Source organism: Morone saxatilis, unplaced genomic scaffold, assembly GCF_004916995.1.
Source record: "Morone saxatilis isolate NCDOM2014 unplaced genomic scaffold, NCSU_SB_2.0 Contig24, whole genome shotgun sequence".
NCBI lineage: Eukaryota > Metazoa > Chordata > Actinopteri > Moronidae > Morone > Morone saxatilis.
Window position 1 is genome coordinate 22,394,939 of NW_023339807.1, and position 19,647 is coordinate 22,414,585.

At 39.9% G+C, this 19,647-nt stretch overlaps 4 protein-coding genes across 7 annotated transcripts in view; 2 read left to right on the top strand and 2 right to left on the bottom strand.

Annotated features, from left to right (window-relative positions):
* The window catches only part of notchl (notch receptor, like), an 11,663-nt gene extending 8,748 nt beyond the window's left edge, over window positions 1–2,915 (bottom strand). Inside the window, exons 1-3 of the mRNA XM_035672784.1 lie at window positions 2,618–2,915; window positions 1,355–1,499; window positions 335–667 (exon numbers count right to left, since the gene is read on the bottom strand). Coding sequence (XP_035528677.1) covers window positions 335–667; window positions 1,355–1,499; window positions 2,618–2,669 — 530 coding nt within the window. The 5' untranslated portion in view covers window positions 2,670–2,915. The remainder of the gene's footprint in view (window positions 1–334; window positions 668–1,354; window positions 1,500–2,617) is intronic.
* Window positions 2,916–3,357: 442 nt separating this feature from the next.
* LOC118335403 lies at window positions 3,358–7,436 on the bottom strand. Its single transcript, XM_035671662.1, has 5 exons — window positions 7,228–7,436; window positions 6,777–6,884; window positions 6,549–6,686; window positions 5,233–5,868; window positions 3,358–4,760 (listed from the first exon to the last, which is right to left on the bottom strand). The coding sequence occupies exons 1-5, from the start codon at window positions 7,271–7,273 to the stop codon at window positions 3,841–3,843; spliced, it is 1,848 nt and encodes a 615-aa protein (XP_035527555.1). The 5' UTR covers window positions 7,274–7,436; the 3' UTR covers window positions 3,358–3,840.
* Window positions 7,437–10,160: 2,724 nt separating this feature from the next.
* On the top strand, window positions 10,161–17,841 carry tap1 (transporter 1, ATP-binding cassette, sub-family B (MDR/TAP)). 3 transcript variants are annotated; one of them, XM_035672996.1, is made up of 13 exons: window positions 10,161–10,252; window positions 11,369–11,701; window positions 12,162–12,390; window positions 12,654–12,768; window positions 13,096–13,226; window positions 13,379–13,584; window positions 13,676–13,873; window positions 14,321–14,449; window positions 14,551–14,745; window positions 14,842–15,015; window positions 15,756–15,915; window positions 16,599–16,735; window positions 16,822–17,043. In XM_035672996.1, exons 2-13 carry the CDS (start codon window positions 11,381–11,383, stop codon window positions 17,041–17,043), a joined length of 2,217 nt encoding a protein of 738 aa, XP_035528889.1. In that variant the 5' UTR covers window positions 10,161–10,252; window positions 11,369–11,380. The 3 variants fall into 3 exon arrangements, with proteins under 3 accessions (XP_035528889.1, XP_035528887.1, XP_035528888.1); XM_035672994.1 differs by lacking the exon at window positions 10,161–10,252 and adding an exon at window positions 10,301–10,527 and having other exon boundaries at window positions 16,822–17,841; XM_035672995.1 differs by lacking the exon at window positions 10,161–10,252 and adding an exon at window positions 10,304–10,447.
* A 1,516-nt stretch (window positions 17,842–19,357) lies between these two features.
* The window catches only part of brd2b (bromodomain containing 2b), a 10,972-nt gene continuing 10,682 nt past the window's right edge, over window positions 19,358–19,647 (top strand). For both annotated transcript variants that reach the window (XM_035672732.1, XM_035672733.1), the window contains exon 1: window positions 19,358–19,497. In XM_035672732.1, coding sequence (XP_035528625.1) covers window positions 19,466–19,497 — 32 coding nt within the window. In that variant the 5' untranslated portion in view covers window positions 19,358–19,465. The remainder of the gene's footprint in view (window positions 19,498–19,647) is intronic.

Sequence of the window (19,647 nt, forward strand, 5' to 3'; positions counted from 1 at the left end):
GATAGATAGATAGATAGATTCAACTTCCATCATAGTTAATTTGGAATGATTATCTCAGATCACAAGACACGTGCAGTATCTGCTGTCTCTCCCTAATGCAGAATTCAAGATCGATGTTAAATGACTCCATTGTTAATTCCATTGTTGTCTCTTCTAACTGTAAACATATTTTTGTATTATTATATGTCTTTAGTATTGCTTTATCCATTGTCTGATTTTGTATTGCACTTTTATGCTGCAGGTTTGCCTCGCAAAAGAAGTTTCCAACCTCCAGGGGACTGGTTAAAGAAAACATAACTTCACTCACTTTTTTGATATTTCACTCAGCACCTACCCATCTGAGTCAGCTGGTGGTGCCTGTGTCAGCAGGTTGGCAAGCTGTTGTGGATCAAAGTCAAACAGCTTCCTGTTGATGGCGAGGGGGGCAGAGCCTCTTAGTTTGAGTGGCGACTGGAGGAGGACGCTGAGCGCCCAGAGCAGGGAGCTGTTGGAGAAGGTGCCACGTTGTAGTGGATTTCTGGTGTGAACGACCAGCGTGCCTTTGGCCCACATGCGACTCTGGTGTGTGAAGCAGTCGCTGCCGTCCCATCCACAGGAGGCGCTGTCGCATCCCTGCTCGCAGTGTGAGTTGGCGTAGTGATCACGGCAGTACTGGATGTGGCCTGGACTGAGAGCCATGATGGGAAGGGATGATGAGGCGTAAATAAAGAGACAGAATACGAGATTTGACAAAAAAATCTTAATTTAAGGTCAATTTACTAGCTTTTTTTGTCCAGAGCTTTCAACAAAGACAATGGGATGTGGTATTTAGTTGTCAAACTCCATCATTATTATTACTGCTGTTTCTTTCATACTGCTATTAGTTCACTTTATGGACAGTTCACTAGTACTCTTTTCTCGCACAGTTTCCAATCAACAATGTGATTTTAATATTGTGTTTCATATGGTTTTTAATTGTTTTAATTGTTTATTGCACTTTTATAGATATTATTATGTTGCCGACTCCTTGGTACCAAAGATAACTTGTAGTATTTCATTATCTAATTCTTCTTTACACAAGTGTACTGATTAATGACATTGAAAAATAATGAATTCATCTCATCAATGAGTACAATCACAATTCAGAGTCCACATGTTGCCTGTTTTTGTTTTTTTTTTGGCTGAGTTTCAAATATTAATACAAAAGAGAAAAGAATATAATATATAGAAACAACTCATAAACCAGCATATTACAATTTACCAGCACAAATAAACCAATGGAAACATGAAATGTTGTCATTCACAACTTTCACTATTAGGCTGAAAACATTTTTATGGTTCTATGATGATGAAAATGACAACAAAAGTGTTTTACTTGCACTGGCCCCTGTTCTTCAGGCAGTCGAAGCCGTCTCTGAGGCACTCTGGCTCCATACACTCTTTGTCACATGATCCGTCTCCAAATTTGTCCTTACACTTTCTGATGACTGGACACTGGCCCCACGGATCACCAGATGCAGCTGTGGAGAAAAACACAGATTAGTCCAAAACAAGTGGAAATTGTGCACAATGTTCCACATAAATCTTCCTGTAACAGTTTTTGTGGTTAAAATGTAATAATGGTGTATTCGTAGAAACGATACCGATGTATGTCTTCTCCATTTGAACTGCAGGTGAATTTTATCAGCACTGCGATCACTTCCACATTCACGAAATTGCACACTTGGAAAATAAATGCAATCTTATTCACTCAAAATATGTATTCAATTATTAGGTCTGTTTTCATTAAGTGTTTTATCGCAGGACCAACTCACCCACATATTCAAACCACTCATTGTTTCAGAGCATTAGCAACTATTCATAACAATGCAGGTCAAGCCATGAAAGGTTGGCCCTGATACGGACCGTTAAAGGGAACAGGAAACGGGCCCGACATAAACAGGAAGTTTCCACGAGAAGCGAATAGCAACAGGAAATGGAGTGGGCTGGTCCTTGATAAAGGTCGAAGGTCATCACTGTGGCAATGAGGAATGTGATGGAGTTGGACAATGGGCTTAGCAGGTGTGTGCGGGACCATAAAATCATAGCAGAAAAAAAGCATGAACAATAGAGCTGAAATTAGACATGTTAAGTGTTGAACACTTTTGTATCACTTGATCAGCAAAAAGAGCCTTCCTGCCACAGGAGGAATACAAATATAAGCCCTTATGTTCATGTAAATATAAATGTAAGGAATATAAATATTAAAACAGTGTGAATGAGTGTTGAAATGACACTGCGATACTTTTTTGTATTAACTTTGTACAAAACAGAATATTATATAAGGTTAAATCCATATCAACACTGACAAAAAAACAACAATACATCTATTCCAAAATATTTCAACATGATGCACTTGGAGAAAAGGTTTTACATAAAGTTCTGTATCGTTATCTGACAAATACAGTCTGGACAAATCTAATTCTAAATCACATGGGCTTAAGCTACAAAAAATAGTGATAATAAGATAAGACAGATGCCACTTTTTCCATCTGGTTTTCAGATTAAACTTTAATTTCTACAACCTACAGCTGGACATACCATGTTTCATGTATGTACAAAAGAAAGATAAAAAGAGAGAATAGGGTGGCTAACTCACCTTGACATGTCCAGCTCATTCCCAGCAGAACAAACGTCCTCAGAGCCAACATCTTCAGGTTGTTTAGGTCACCAGCTGCGGGGCCGCTTCTTCTCTGCTCAGAAGGATCAGCAGCCCAGTCCAGCGGCCTATGATCTCCAGAAGCTCAGCTGTGACTCACAGCGTTATACACCGCTGTAAATCTGTAGCTCTGTAGAGTCCTGCTGTTCACAACGAACAGTTAACTCTGAGTGAAGTAGCTCAATTCCATCACCGCCGCCGCCAACACCTTCCAATACCACCACCCAGCCCACTTTGTTCACTCGCTCTTTTTTTTAGAGGCCCTGCGGATATCTGGACAACTTCCTGCCACTGTGTGGAGAAGAATAGGAGGGTGATGACCGTATGTGCATGCATATGTGTGTGTGTGTGTGTGTGTGCGTGCATATTTGTAGCTCTTGTGTCTAAACTTGAAAAAAAAAAAAAAGTGAGCTGTTAGAAAAGTGAGCTGTTAGAAGAGCCGTTATTTCAATGTGTAAAAGCTACAGGGTGTGAGTGGATGGCGTGGGTTGAATTTGACCTTTACAAATAAGTGTAGTAACACACACACACACACACACACACACACACACAAACATTGGCTTTGTCCAGCGACCACGTCCAAAAACACTTGACTGTGAGTGCTCTGCTGAGAGTAGTCTGGAAACTGTTTCTGTTATTTGTTCTTATTTAATTCAGAACAGAAAACAGAAACATTTTGGGCCCAAATGGCTTGTTCCCAAGCACAGAGTGAAATAAATAAGAACTTGAGCAGTCTGCAGTGTTGTGAATCCTTTACGGGCATTTGACTTTGACCTTTCACAAATTCCAAGCAGTAGATGAACAGATAAATGTTTTAGGTTTTTTTTCATACACATATTAAGACAAATGATTTGCTTTAGTCTTGAACTCACTGTTGACAAATTATCTCCAAATACCTTACATTTTAAGCACAGTCTTCTGCATCACAAAAACAAAATGAGTGTAGTACTTATATAATTCTAATGTGCAACTGTGCATCTGCATGAAGACTACTGGATTGCTTCAGATAGTGTGAGCCTGGAAGAAGCAGTCTACAGGATTTAATGAAACATGAGATCATTAAGTACAGTCATGGTGGCAAAGTCTTAGAGTTAAACTCAACATTTATATGATCATGATCATGGAGTAACACACAGCTTGTCCTTTTTGTCCTTAATCCCTTTCTACTGGTTACTGGCTTTCTCTTGCTGTGGCCCCGGAGCTCCCCGTTCCATGCAGTATTCCTCCCAAAGCTCATTAAATAAATTTCCTGTCGCACCAAAAGAACACCCCTGATCCTTTTTGGGGTCGCACAATCCCAAATCCATCTTTTTAAATACAGCACAGAAAACCTGCCGAGAGAGCGGCGTCGTCATCTTCTCTAAGCAGTGGTTGTAGTAGTGCCTGTACACCTCGGACATGTTTGAGAAGACTGGCTCCAGATACAGCTTGGAGATGGATGTCCCGCAGCAGTATGAGGGCACTTTGGGTAAACTCTCGAGGAACTCCTTCAGGACAACATGCTCTGAAGCTTTACGGGACTTCCTCTGCGTTTTCTTCTTGGTGTTTTCCTCTGAATTGTCCTGCTCGGATACATTTTGTGCCCAGTTAAGCACTGACCACTCTCCAATCCCCAAAGTGGAGAGGAACATTTTTTTGCACACTTGTTTTCTGTCACCGTCAGCTAACAAATGATACCGCATCGAGACTGATCTTCTCGACTGAGTCCATGGTGCTCGGGTTCTTTCCACCGGGTCGCAGTCGACTAATCCCGCCACATAGATCTTTCTCTGAGGCCAGTTCATACACTGCCAGAAACTAGTAAACAGCTTGTTCCTTGTTTCTTCACTGAAGTCAGCACAGAAGCGGTTGGATGCCCTTTTGCAAGCACTGGATGTGCACCTCGGTCCGATTGCCCTCTGAGCTTTTGTTATGGTTGTGCCGTCTTTCTTTCGTTTGCTGATGTACGGTTTGCCCTCCATCCTAAGTTGCTTTTGTCGATTTTGCTTCCATGTTAGCGGCTTGGCAACTCTGGATTTCTTTCTGGACGGCCCCTCTGGTTCTTGTGCCCTGTTCTTGTCTTTGTCAGTGGCATTCACTTGTTCTGCAAAAAACAGTAAAATGTCACTAACATGTATGAGGTATTGCTGTGATACATTTAATTGTAAAACTATAGGCTTTTGCTAGAAAATGGAAAATAATGGTAATTAATTTAATGTTAACATTATTACATTAGTGCAATTAGGGCTGCAACTAACATTCATTTTCATCCTCAGTTAATTTGTTGATTATTTTTCCAATTAAATAAAAAAAAATGTATTTACAGAATACAACCAGCAGATATTAATCTTAAGGCAATCAATTAACAATGATATATGACCCCATGGCCTATGTCCTCATATTTAAGCAGCTTGAACCAACAAATGTTTGGCAGTTTTGAATGATAAACAATTAGTTGACTATCACTTACCATGTGTCAGTTGACCAATCGATACATGAACCAATTGTTTCAGCACTACAACTATGTTAAGTAAGTAGATGAAAAAGAGTAAAGACAAAACAAAAAGACCACTCACCCTGGTTAACCTCCGCGATATTACTGACTGCAGAAGAAGTAGGGTTCTGCTGTGGGCCCTGGGGGACAACCTGCCTCTTTTCTAATTTGTTCTCATTTGATTCAGGCTTCTGTGTTGCTCGTTTCTGTGCCCAGTTGAGCACAGACCACTCTCCTATCCCCAGAGTGGACAGGAACATGTTTTTACACACTTGTTTCCTTTTGCCATCCACCATTAAGTGATAACGGAGTGAAACCGATCTCCTCGACTGTGACCCCACCGCCCGAGATCTCTCCACGGGGTCGCAGTCAACCTGTCCTGCTACGTATTGTTTTCTCTGAGCCCAGTTCATGTGCTGCCAGAAATCGTCAAAAACCTTCTTTCTGGTATCTTCATTGATTTCATTACAAAGCCTGTTTGATGCCTTTTTGCAGGCATTCGAGGTGCACCTGGGTCCCACTGCTCTTGGCTGTTTTGTCACAATCTCGCCATCTCTTTTGCGTTTGCTTTGGTACGCTTTACCCTCCATCCTCAGCTGTTTCTGCTTGTTTTGCTTCCACTTTGATGGATCTCCGAGTTTGGCTTTGGGTTTTTTTCTGCCAGCCCCTGCCTTTTCCAGATTAGTGTTTCCATTTTTAGCAGCTGTGTTAAGGAATGCTGGAAAAACATACAAAATTTGATTAATTATCGGAAGCAGTTGTCCGAAATACACAGGCTTGATTAATCAAACACAAGATTGATGTGTTATTCCTAGTTCTGGTTAAGAACTGCAACAGCCTGCAGGAATGACACCAGTTTTGCCTAAACTTTGACAAAACATACGGACTAAAAATGATGAATGACTATTTTTTTTGTCAATCTTTTGTTTTCTTCTGGTTTGAATAAAAAAATGTGTTGTACACGTGGAGAATTTGAACCTACACATCTTGAAACCTAGTCATTGCAATAAAGCTCCACTTGCTAGCCCTGTTTATAAATCGCACTTAATGTATCTAATAAAAATGTATAGTTATTATACATATACAATATGTATCCCAGTTATTGTGTCATTGGTACATGTTTCATCACAATCTGTGTAGTTTACCTTTTTCTTAAAAAGTCAAATCAAAATGGGCATCCTTGAGTATCCACATCCAGAATAATAACAGATATCTGAACATACAAAGATCGTATTATGTAAATTCATTTATGTGGATAATGTGCATACAATTCTGCATCCGTTCACAACAGATAAATGCCACCTGACAGCTAAAACGGCATCAAATCAGCATTCTTTTACAGACTATAAAACCCTGTCAAAATGTGGGTGCAGCTGTTAAATCCACACTGTTACTTACCACCGTCGACACCCAGAGGACCTGCGTTCTGTGAGGGAAACTGGGCAATCATCTGTGGCTGTGCAGTCATCACCGAGTGGGATCTTTTTTTGGACGGTCCATCAGACTTTCTGTTTGCATCAGTGACGTGCAGATGGTCTGGATAAAACAGCACACACACACACACGTCAGTGACTGCTGTGCTTCTTCTAATAGAGCATCAGAGTCAGACACTGAGCTCACACACACCTGGTGGGATGTGGTGCAGCCCAAAAGTCTCAGTGACTGTGGGTCTGTGAACAGGGGGGTCATTGGTGGGTTTGGGATGGAGACCAATATCCTCCATTGCTGCAATGGCTAAAAACACACAAGAAACAAAGATTGTTGTTGCATCAAGAAAGAAAACAAGAACAATAATACACATTCTGTGATTATCATTCAGCCTGTTTGTCCATTCAGACCTTTAAACCAAACTAAAAACACCCTCCAACCACATTTCGCCTGTAGACAACAAAGCCATGTGTCTAAATCCAGATGTTTTTGTAGATTACGTAAGCAGTAGGCGTTGCACGGCCTGACGTTCATCGAAAAGGTGAGTGAAAACCGCTGTAACTCTTCTCACATCAGGTATTTCGGTAACTTTAGACTAAACCGCCACAAACCCCCATTAGAAATGACACGTATCGTCGGCTTTGCTTACATAGTGTTATACATTTGAAAACGTCTCGTAGACCCGTCGGTTCCATCCAGATCAGATCTCAAGTTTGTCCCCCCCCGGTGCCGGTTGTTTACTCCATCACGGCTCTGACAGCGAGACACAACATCTGCCAGCTCAGTTAGCTCGGGTTTTTTTTATTCCGAATAATATCTTAACTGGCTGATGTGAGGAGCTTCCCACTGGCAGCTGCCATTTCTGAGCATGCGCACTGGCCCGATCGTGGTAGAGATTTAACAAGTTCAGGTCCTCTCGTTCATTAAAGGGTAAATAGATAGAAGGTGGGAAAGAAGTCGCTGTCACACAGTGGTGGAGGACGTATTCAAATACCTTCCTCAAGTAAAAGTAGCTAAATAAGATTGTGATAATACTCCACTACATGTAAAAGTCCCTTACTTATCAGTATCAGCAGAGTAGACCTACAAGTACTCATTGTGCAGGAAAATGGTCCCTGTCTGTGTTTCACTGTTATCTAGGATGGTTTTTGGATTAATATTACTGATGCATTAATGTGCGTGTTGCATTTTACCACTGTAGATGTTTAAATTTGAGCTGATTTGAACTACTTTATACACTGGTAGTTTAATGCATCATATTATAGATCATCATATGTTAAACTTTTTTATGAGCTCAGAAAAAACAGCCCTGTTTTGAGCTTTGTGATAATGCATTTTCCAGCTAATCCAAGGGATTTAAAAAAAAGTTTATTTAGCCTAAGAAGCAGGAGAATTTGCTCTTAATCCTTCAGTCTATCAGAACCATTCAAAAATACCACATTTGGAAATACATGTTTTTCACTGAACAGGGAGAGTGTGGAATTTGTAATATGAAAAATAAGTGGAGTATAAAGTGCAATATTAGTCTCTGAGGTGAAGTGGAGCAGCTTATAAAGTTGCACTATAAAGTACAAGGACCTCAAATTTATACAAAAGTACAGTACTTGAGTAAAGATATGAAAGTGTCAAGTGTCAAAAAAGCATAAAAAGTAAAACAACTTTGTGTCGCTGTTGTCAGTGTTATATTGTTATCAGCAGCGGTGGCAGAAATCCACCTCAACAGTCTGCAGATTTACTTAAGTAAACATATTAATTAATTACAAGTAAAAGTCCTGCCTTCAAATTCCTACATAAGTAAAAGTACATAAATATAATCAGCAAAATATTCTCAAAATGTTTAAAGGAAAAGTACTTGTTATGCAGAAAACACATTATAATATATTATATAATAAGATTGTTAATACTGATGCATTCATATTGCAATATTTTACTGTTTTAGCTGGTCAAGGTGGAGCTAGTTTGAACTATTTTAGTCCAGCGGTTTCAAACATAGGGGTCAGGCCCCCTCCAAGGGGTCACATTAGAAATCTGGGTGGTCGTGACGTGAATAATGGAGCAGGAAAGAAGCACAAGGTCTCAGACCAAAAAGGATGCATTATTACTATCTGTAATAATGCATTGTAAACGTATCACACACCAAAGAACTAAATATTTACTCAGTACAAATCTGAAGTACTTATACTTTGCTTGAGTATTTTTGAGTATGCTACTTTATACTTCTACACCACCACATCTCAGAGAGCAATATTGTTATTTTTTTACTCTAGTGCAATTAATGATGGAGTTACTGTTTTACATTCAAAATAGTTAAATTAGCTCCATGGCATCCAAGTACAACACTAATATTAATAAAATGAAGTACTGGGCACCAAAAAAAGGCTATATAAATAAAATAGGCTTCCCTTTGACAATGAATCTGTCAAGAAATGGATATTGTATTTTCAGAAATATACATAAAAGGAAACATATATTAAGTGTGACTGATTTATAGAGGCTTTGAAACAGGCTTAAAATGGTAAGAACATTTATAGCTTTACTCATCACATCCTTCTAACATGAAAGCAGGGGGAAGGAAGGAAGCTATTGGGGAGTTCAAAGTTTCAGCTCAGTTGTCTTGGTGGCAACACAACACCAACCAGGCAAAGCAGGCCACTGCCCTGGTGCCAAACACTGTCAAGGGCAACAACGGTAAGCAAAAAAATACTTTTTTCCCTGTGACATGTCAAAAGACCTACAGGGCATACACAACAGAGGGATCATAGGGCCCTGTTTTGGGTCCAAAAGTAAAAATATAATACTTACTTTACTAAGCTACACTGTATAGCCATCATAACCTATTACTGATTTTACATCTCGATGAATTATGGTTTGGCCCAAAAACCTTGAAAAATGTTCTTTTTACATACACAGACAGACAAATACAACTTTATAAAACCTTTAACAAAACAAATGCAGAAGGAAAACAAGCAAGTTTAACAGCAACAATCAATACAATACAAGGCAATAGAAATAAAACTAGCCATCTGTATATATAATTCAATAAACCTGTTTTCATGAAAGACAAAATAAATATCAAAAGGTTAAATTATTTATTTTATACATTTACATATAAATAAACACAAAGTAAGAAAAAAATGGAGGATTGCAATGAATAAATAAACTAATCTTGGTCTAAAAGATAAAAAAAATCTTCTTTTTTGCAACAATGCAGCATAAAGATCATAAAAACTTAAGTATAATAAAACAAAAAGACAACTTAATCCAATAAAAATGCAACTGGATGGTGTGTACGTGACATCCTTAAAGAAAATAGTAATTCATAAACTCAACTGAATTATATTATATAATGAAACACATCAATGCTGCTGTTAAAAATTGAAACATTATTGCCAAATTAATTAAAATCTACATTTTGTGGGTTAAAAATGACTCAAATACTGTTTTAAACTGAATTAGATTCATTCACATGAATAAATGTGGTTAGTCCAGGGCTGACAAGCTGTGGCAGTTCCAGCGTTTTGTCACACGGTGTCGCTGTTTGACTGTTTGGAAGTGGTTCAGTCTCACACTCCAGACGTATTATATAACCACTGTACTGTGTGAACATGCAACTTACATCAGCGTTGTGTTTTACAGAAGTGAATTAAAATAAATACGATGCTACTTAAAGCAAGGTTTGTTTTTATTGCTCGCTAGTCCTCGTCCGCCACCGTGGCAGACAATAACGTTTGAAGGGACTTTCCGTTGTAAAAAAAAACAAAAACAATTTGAATAGTTTCGGTTTCGGTTCGACACTCACCAGCTCGGTCGACGACTGAACAGGCAGCCGGTGGGGAATCGTTAATTAACACTGTTTAGTTTGGTAAAAGGTAAAATATCGTTTTGGTTTCAAGTTCTCAGACGAATATAAAACATTTGCCACAAAAAACTCGGCTCGTCCAAAGGGAATGTAAGTTGGATTGTGAACTGATACTAGCAGCTAAACTGGGCTAGTTTTACTGTACTGTAACATAATATTCTGACATAATGCTCGTAGGAATATTGCATTTTTGAGTGTTTTGCTCATTCCTGTTTGTGTGTCTCTGGGTGGGTTTATCATGGGTGGGTGTCTGTTTAAAAGAAATCAGCAGACGTAGATGAAAACGAAAGTAATGCAGAAAGCCGCCTGCAGCAAACTGAAAGTAAACTCACCTTTGTCAACGAAGAAGGGCATGTAAATGCAAATTATATAAGTATAAGTCTGGTTTATACAGCTACAACAGGCATAAATAGGCGAAATATTCAGCTATGTATTCTACATGTTTCTGCCCACAAGTAGATAATGTCCATGTTTTCTGTTTTGTAGTCTTCTGTTAGTCCCACCAGCAGTGGTGGAGGAAGTAAAAGTACTAAATAGTTCCTTTCACAGTGTTAAGGTGGTATAGATTATTTATTGCTGATTTATTGCTGATGTTGAGCCAATTTTTAGTGCTTTGTATACTATGTAGATTAGTAGTATTGCACTGAATCATATCTATTTCATGTATTTTAATGCGAAAAGTGTAAGAAATGGGAGTGTTAGTTAACTGTAGTGGAGTAACAGTACAGCATTTACCTCTAAAATCTAATGGGGTAAAAGTATAAAGTAGCATAAAATGTAAATACTCAAGTAAACAAGCTACAAGTGAAGTATGACAAATATTATACTTAAGCACAGTACTTGAGTTAATGTACTTATACTCCACCATGCCCACCAATAAAACCTGACTGTGTGTCGCCTTAAATTCTTAAATTGTCATTTGTTTTTGCAGAACTTGTGCATTATGCAGAAAATGAGCTACTTCTTCCCTCTGTCCTTCGTGTGCCTGGATGTGTGCGTGGTGCACGCCATCCGCCTGGCCCAGCTCTCACCTCTCTTCATCTCCCATCCGTTCGTCACGCTGTGGGGAGGAGGGTTGACCAGGGCTTGCCTCCTTGCCGTCCTCACCCTCACCTACCCTGGAAGCCTGCCGTGGATGAGCAGCTTCAAGGGGCTACAGAGCTTAGGGGTCCTGTGCTTCCACTTCCCGGTGTACATCACTCTTCTCTGGGCGCTAGGGAAGTCCATCATGGAGGAACTGTGGGGGTGGCACTCCTGGGAAAGGGTGGGTGGCTGTGTTTTGCTCGCTGTTATGCTGTTGTGTTTGAAACCATGGTTAGTTGCAGGATGGATCACATCGATACGGTAGCACACACTTTTCTTAACACCTTTTTAGGTATGTTAGTATGTTACTGGGGGTGACAGATCTAGAGCAGTGCCCATGATGCATTGTTGCACTGTTGTGTGAAAGGCTTGAATCCCAGTTCAGCTGCTAAGAAGTTCAGTACCCAAATGTTATCTGTCTGAAAACTAAACTTAGATAAGAAATGATAAACAAACATGGATGCCATCAAAATACTGATGTGGCTAAAGTAGGCAGACTGAAACCAAAACCAAACCAGTCTGAAGAGAAGAAGAAAGCCACCATTTTAAAATTAGTGAGAATCACCAGAAGCCTTGAATTATTTATTTCATGTGATATTTTTCTGGATTTGTTGTTTAAAAACCTGTCATTTGTTTTGCAGGTGTTTCAGGGTTATGTTGTGACGGTGGTGGCGTGGCTCTACTGGAGCCGATATGTGTCATCTCTTTTGCTCTCCTGGGGTCGATACATCTCATCTCTGTTGACAAGGGCACCGTCCAAGAAGCCCAAAGAGGACACTATTACCCCTCTAAAGAGACTGATCGAATACATGCGGCCCTATTCCTGCCGCTTTGTTGCTGTGCTGTGTCTCGTGGTTCTCTCCTCTTATGGTAAGTGAGACAACACCTTAGACCTAACCCCAAAGCTTTGGAGATATATCTTGCTATTCCTACTGTGTTTGGTAAGATTGTGAAGCTCTCTGAAGCTCGGAAAGACTCGTAGGCAAATGAGCATCTGTAAAAGACTAAATGGCTTCCCATCAACAGTCAGTTATGCCTCCACTCGACTGACTGTTTAGGGCTATCTAACATCTGTTAGACAGTGTTGCCTCCCCAAAGATCCATATTGTGATAATGTGAACTTCTTACCTCAGGTGAGATGGCTATTCCTCAGTACACTGGTCGTGTGGCTGACTGGATCATAAATGAAGAAGCACCTGATGCATTTACAGAGGCCATCACAGTTATGACGCTACTGACTGCTGCCAGGTAAGTAACAAAGTAGTTAAAGCAGTACCGCTTATAAGTTTGTATAATACCTGAATCTGTTAAGCTCAGAGTCTTCAAAAATCTCATCTCAAATCATCACTTCTTTATAAGTAGAGGGAAATGTTTCAGGTCATAATTTTTTGAAGCTAAAATTAATTTAGCTTTAATGTATTTAAATTGTTTGTACACAATTGAAACTGTTCAATTTCATAAAAGTACTTATAATGAAAAGAATATTTTTTTCCATTTTAAAGTAGAAGTGATAATGTAATAGTATCCATAAAGTGATAGTTTATCCTGTAATGTGTCCTCTTTTGTATATTTCAGTGCTGTGCTTGAGTTTATATGTGACCTCATGTACAACGTCACCATGAGCCGCATACACACTGCAGTGCAGGGATCCGTCTTCCAGGCTGTGGTGAAACAGGAGATTGCTTTCTTTGATGCCATTACGACAGGTAAATCACATGTACAGTATAATGTACATACAACTGACTCAACAGAAAATAAAGGAAAGAATACTGTATACAGGACGTCATCATGAATACATCCTAATCCTATTCTGTCTTGCACTTTCTTGCACTGGATAAACTTCAAATTCTTTTCTCAGGTGAACTGGTGTCCCGCATGACCACGGACACCAATGACATGAGTGAGGCGCTGAGTGAGAAACTGAGTCTTCTGATGTGGTACACGGCACGTTTTGCGTTCCTCATATTTTTCATGGTGAGCCAGTCTTGGAAAATGTCCCTGCTCACTTGCATGGGACTGCCCATCATCTGGGTCATACCTGAGCTCACTGGACACTTCCACCAGGTAAAGAGGGGTTCCTTAAATGTCAAAAAGACAAATATGTAATGTGAAAGGGGTTGCTCAAAGTGACCCACATTTTTTATCCATGTTTCAGACTATTGCTGCAAAGGTTCAGGAGTCACTGGCTAAGGCCAACCAGGTGGCCACAGAGACCTTCTCCTGCATGAAAACAGTGAGGAGTTTTGCCAATGAGGAGGGTGAGACAGAGAGATACAGACAGCGGCTGGACGATACTTACGCCCTTAATAAAAAGGAAGCAGCAGCCTATGCAGCCTCTACTTGGGCTAACAGCGTGAGTTGAATACTGATCTGGGTTATAAAGCATGCAATGATTTCTTAGCATATGTCTGTGAGCATGAGACAAGGGGGGTTAACCTAGAGAATCTAGCAAAATGTGCTTGTGTCTGCAATGTGACCTGAACGGGTGCTGGCAGGACATTTTAAAGCCTGAAGATGTGTTTGTCACTCTCTGCCATTTCAGTTATTTACTTCCAGAAAATGTAATAAAATACATTCAGAAAATAATATACAGCCAGAAATGTAAATGATTTTAAATTTGGGCAACAGGATGGTGCCTAGCAGAGCTACTACAGCTAAATGCTAACAGACCTCAAGTCAAACACCTGAATTATATAAGGAGAAAACCAAAACTGTGTGTTCATTTAAGTGCTGGGAATCAGTTTTAATATTATTTAACACAATTCCTTTAATGTGTAAATCATTGTTTATGTTCTCCCAGATGACCACATTGGCCCTGAAGGTATGTATTCTGTACTATGGAGGGACTCTCGTGACCAGGGGGGCAGTTAGCAGTGGAGACCTGGTGTCATTCGTCCTCTATGAGCTGCAGTTTGCCTCTGCTGTTGAGGTGAGCCACCGACCAAGATAAAGGGAATTAGCTTTAATGAAGCAAGTATGTTTCCCCGACTGCAGAATTACAAGTGCCTCATTCTACCACCTCTCTTCCAGGCTGTCATGCGTTACTACCCAGAGGTGAAGAAGGCAATCGGTGCCTCTGAGAAGATCTTTGAATACTTGGATCGCAAACCGAAAATTCCCCCAGAGGGCAGTTTGGCACCTGAAAATCTTAAGGGGCACATTCAATTCAAAAATGTTACATTTTCCTATTCTGGCCAGACAGACGAAGACAAGCTTGTGCTCAAGGTATGTGTGTTTATTGCCTATGCATTTATTTGCAGTTTAAATGATTTTATTGCATACAATTCTTTAACAATACACCCTATTCCTTTCTTCTACCAGGACGTGTCTTTGGAGCTAAAGCCAGGCAAAATCACTGGCCTTGTGGGGCTTAACAGATCAGGGAAGTCCACCTGTGTCAAACTGCTGGAGAGATTTTACCAGCCCCAGTCAGGGGAGATCCTACTGGATGGGAAACCACTGCTAAGCTACAAAGACCAGTACCTACATGACAAGGTGGGTGCCACAAGACATTTTTTCCATTTGGTATTGGAATCTTTAAAACATTAAACTGATATTGTCAGCTAATTTGACTTGCAGTGACTGCGATAATAGGAAGCCTAAAGATGAGTCTTAAGGTGAACCTGATAAGTTTTATTTTGCTACCGACAGAGGAAAGCTCACGTTAATATCAGATTTTTTTTATTTATGTTGTAGAGAGATCTATTATTCATCATGAAAAACAGTAAATGTTAACTTTAAATTCCTATATCACTCAAGTAAAAGTAGACTGCAAGGAGCTTTTTGGGAATGAAGAAGCTTAATTACTGTACTCTTTATTTAGACATACAGATTAAAAAAGAGATCATATTCCACAGCAGGGTATGTGAGCTACTGATACCCTAAGGGGTTTATCAAGTCATTGTACCGCAAAAATGGACTAAAATTCAAAATGGCAATGAGTGAATTCTGCAGCAGAGACCATAAAATTTAGATGAAATGAAAGTCCCTTAGATGTACAACGATGATATAAGCAAGGTGAATCACAGTTCACTGAAAGTTTCCACTGAGATTCTTCCAAATGTCTCTCCAATTTCACTCCTTTGCTCCTGTTTTATCTTTCACCTAATACTTACACACTGACCACAGGAATTTTGTGAGGACACTTGCTTGCTGCATTGTGTAAACCACTCTCAGAGTTAGCTGTGACAGTTACGCAGTCACTGACGTTTACCATTCATCCTGTCTGTTTATAGATTGCTGTAGTGAGCCAAGATTGTGTGCTGTTTGCTCGCTCTGTCCGGGAGAACATCAAGTACGGCTACGAGGATGCCTCTGATGAGGAGATGTACAGGGCTGCCGAGCTGGCGAGTGCCCATGGGTTCATCATGGACCTGTCAAATCAATACAACACAGGTCTGAACCACAAACTCAGCTTCTATTAGAGTGAATCTTAAAGTGCAGTTCTTCACAAGGGTTATGTTAATCACTGGACATATTTTAAATTCATTTTAATTCTTAGATGTTTGCACAATTATAGAATGAATGCCTGCAATGGTACATTTCTTAGTAATGGGAAAACTGCTTTACTACTTAATTAAGTAATTCAGGCTGTCTGACCAAGGTATCTGCAGATCTGGAAAAGCCTAAAATTTGGTTTCCTGAAATAAATGACATTAAAAGGTATTAAAAGTCTTAAATATTTTTACTGCTAGCTACAGTAACTATGACGTTCACTATCTTAATAAGCAAGTTTTAGCAAAAACATAAATGTATTTAAATGCATTAATCATTTTCAATAATCCATCCATTCATTGTCTGCCACGTTGCTTTAATCTATATGATTTTTTATTGTTACATACTGTTTGGAAGTATTGAAAAACACTGTTTTTTCATCATACTTGCCTACTACACTTTTATTTAACTGTGTGAACCCGGCAGAAACCCTGCTGACAGTAGTGCAAGTGCAGATGACTTTAATTAAGTGCTCTTCTCACCAACAGCACTTTGGCCTTGTGGTCTTGCCTAATGCAAAATACACTTTCCATTTCCCAAAGATGTACATAAACACAATAACAGTATGTCCTTCTGTGTGACAGATGCCGGAGAGAAGGGAGGCCAGGTGTCTGGAGGCCAGAAGCAGCGTATTGCCATAGCCAGAGCTTTAATCAGACGTCCCAAAATCCTGATACTGGACAACGCCACCAGTGACTTGGACACAGAGAACGAATACCAGGTACATCATTGTTGAGTCTCTCTATTTTTTGCTCATTAATTACTTGTGTTTTCCACATGTAACAAATTCATGATTGTACCCAACAGGTCCACCAAGCTTTGTTAAACCAAACCAACAACTGCTCCGTGCTCTTGATATCCAACAACATGAGTGTTATAGAGAAGGCCAACCATATAGTTGTCCTCAGTGACAGGACGGTGAAGGAGGAGGGCAGTCATGACGAGCTGCTGGAGAAAGGCGGTCTTTATGCTGAACTGGTGAGAAAGCAGAACATGGGCTTTCACCGTAAAGAAGAGGAAGCAAAATGATGTACGTTGATATGTGCGGGCTGTTGCTGCCCTCAAGTCAGAGAAGCACTTGAGTTATTGGAAGGTTGCTGATTAACTTTAGACTCAGTGTTTGTGTCCATATTGTGTTTTTTGTGGCAGAAAAGTGTTTGCAGGGCTCTGGGGAGTGCTGGGATGAAGCGCTTGTCACACATAAAAGTCAGAGCGCTCTGCAAACAGGACGCTGAGTGCTGCAAGTTTTCTCTAGACGGCACATGCTTACAATTAAAAAAAGACACTGGGGCTCAGAAAGAAAAACGCTATATGGACACTTAAAGGCTCAAAACTTCAGCAATACTTGTACTATAAAAAATAACTTCATTGTGAGACTGCACTCCGTACAAGTGTTGCTATGGTTTATGCCTATAATTGTGCCTTCCGCACATTGGAAGTAGGTGACGTTCAACATTGCTTATAATGATACAAATTCTACAATAAATTTTAATCATCTTATGGTATTTATTATCATATCACCCAACCCTGCTTTGCACTAGGCAGCTCCCATATGCCAAATATCTGGGAATGGAAATCATATTGAAGAGAGTTTATTGCTTCATACACTTTGCAAATGTAGATGTAAAAGGATTTTAGGTATTTCATATTGCAATATTTAAGATTGAGTGTGTCTAAATTTTCTGGTGATATATATTTTTCATATTTGTCTTTATTTTTTATTGCACTTTTCTCTGTAATGATGATTCCTTGCTTATGTAAAGTGTTTAAACCTGTTAGTAGTCTGTGTCTCTCCCCACAGTTTCTAAAGTAAATTCATTAATTCTCTTTTTTTGTCTACTTTCCTTTACTTTTGGCTTTAGCAAAGCTTTTAGTCGGGGCTCCTCGTTTCTCCTACTAACACTATTATTAATACTATTACTACTATTAATTCTTGCAATTAATGTAAGTTTTTGCAGGTGATTGATGGTAGTTTAAGAGTTGTTTTTTAGAAATTGGAAAATTGGAATTTCAATATCTGTCATATGACTCTAAACTTATTTTTGATTTAGCTTGCACTTCAAGGGGCACTATACCAATTTTATGTGAAAATCAGTTTACCATGAGGAGCACTACTCAGCCAATAAAAAGTCCTAAAATATTGACGTGGCTCAGCTTGGGCTTGAGACTTACCTTTTTTGTTAAATATATATTTTTGGGGGCTTTTATTGCCTTTAACTGATAGTGACAGCTGAAGATAAAGAAGAAAGGGGAAGAACAAGAGGGGAAGACACACAGCAAAGGGCCACAGGTCAGAGTTGAGCCCACGGCCGCTGCAGTGAGGACTCGGTAGGCGAGCTATCTGGAGACCCTTTAAGACTTCTAACAGAGAGCTTGAGTTAAAAACTGAAAGTATGGGGTTTGATAGATGTTGGCATTTACTGGAAGGCAAGAGTCTAATTAAAGATGCTACTGAGTTACTTTAGGGTCTTCTTGATAGCCATTCCCAGAATTAGTCCCTGACTTTAAGAAAATGAATGATTCCAGCTCAAGCTATTTTGGTTCTAACATTTTAAGGCATGGCTGAAGAGGGTGTGGGGGGGGGGCTCATGTTGGCAGCTTGTGGAAAGTATGTTGCTTTAAATACAGAATCTCAGTAGTTGCTGGGTTGAAAAGCATATATATCACATAAAAGCATGTTCAACCCACACATATATACTCCAGGCCAGAATAACTGTGCGTCCTTTAATATATAAGTAATGCACATTAAAAACAGTTATCACCTGGGTAATCCGAAGGGGTTTTATATGGCAAAGAATCAGAATCAGAATCAGAATTTTTGTTTATTGTCAAGTTAGGTTTTTACGCCTACGAGGAATGTGCACCTGTTGCAGTTGGTGATAAAAATATACACATATACAAAATATACAATTATTCAAATCACAGAAGGAATTAAGTTACTTATAAGTTAGGGGAGAAAGCTGGTGCAGAAAAGAACGTGGGTGCATTAATGTAATGCATTGATGTAATGCATACAGCATACAGACCTGCATCAGCAACCAGCTGCACACAAAACACATTCGCTGCACACAGATGGTTAAAAAAATAAAGCCGTAACTGTGAATACTTTGAAGGCAAATCCTAAACATGAAGCAGTTCAACGCAGTGCGGCGCCTGCCACCATTGTGTCCATACATGACGGAGAACAAGATGTACAGAGCAGCAGGGCCGAGGGGGCGTTGGGCGTGTGTGACGGACGTCTGGCTGCAGCCAATAGGAGGGCAGAGTCGCCGCGGACGTGACAGGAAATACGCGTCGCTGCCACGTGGTGGGTTTATATAGGGTCAAGCGGAAGCGTTTAGGCGCCATTTCACTGCGGAGTTGCACAGTGGCGTATCGGTGGAAGTGCAGCGTCAACAGCGGTGGGAAGAGAAAACAATTGGGATTGTAATAACACTCCGCCCGCAGCCCGATGGAAGCGGCCGTCAACCCGCCTCACGACAGGTAAAAGCCCGCGTCTCGTTTTTTGGGGTCTCACTTCACCTGCGGAGGTTTAATCGACCGATAAAAGACGCACTAACGTTCACTAACAACGTTTAAATGACAACATTTTGACGTTAACTAACGGCACCGTTACCGTTAGCCTCCCCGTAG

Excerpts from the sequence above, each read along its gene's own strand:
- LOC118335403 (XM_035671662.1), bottom strand. The coding sequence starts at position 7,273 with ATGGAACCGACGGGTCTACGAGACGTTTTCAAATGTATAACACTAT. Across the intron at positions 5,869-6,548 it reads TCCTCTGGGTGTCGACGGTG|CATTCCTTAACACAGCTGCT; the intron begins GTAAGTAACAGT and ends ATGTTTTTCCAG. Across the intron at positions 4,761-5,232 it reads TATCGCGGAGGTTAACCAGG|AACAAGTGAATGCCACTGAC; the intron begins GTGAGTGGTCTT and ends TGTTTTTTGCAG.
- tap1 (XM_035672996.1), top strand. The coding sequence starts at position 11,381 with ATGCAGAAAATGAGCTACTTCTTCCCTCTGTCCTTCGTGTGCCTGGAT. Across the intron at positions 12,391-12,653 it reads CGTGGTTCTCTCCTCTTATG|GTGAGATGGCTATTCCTCAG; the intron begins GTAAGTGAGACA and ends TTCTTACCTCAG. Across the intron at positions 15,916-16,598 it reads GTCAAATCAATACAACACAG|ATGCCGGAGAGAAGGGAGGC; the intron begins GTCTGAACCACA and ends TCTGTGTGACAG.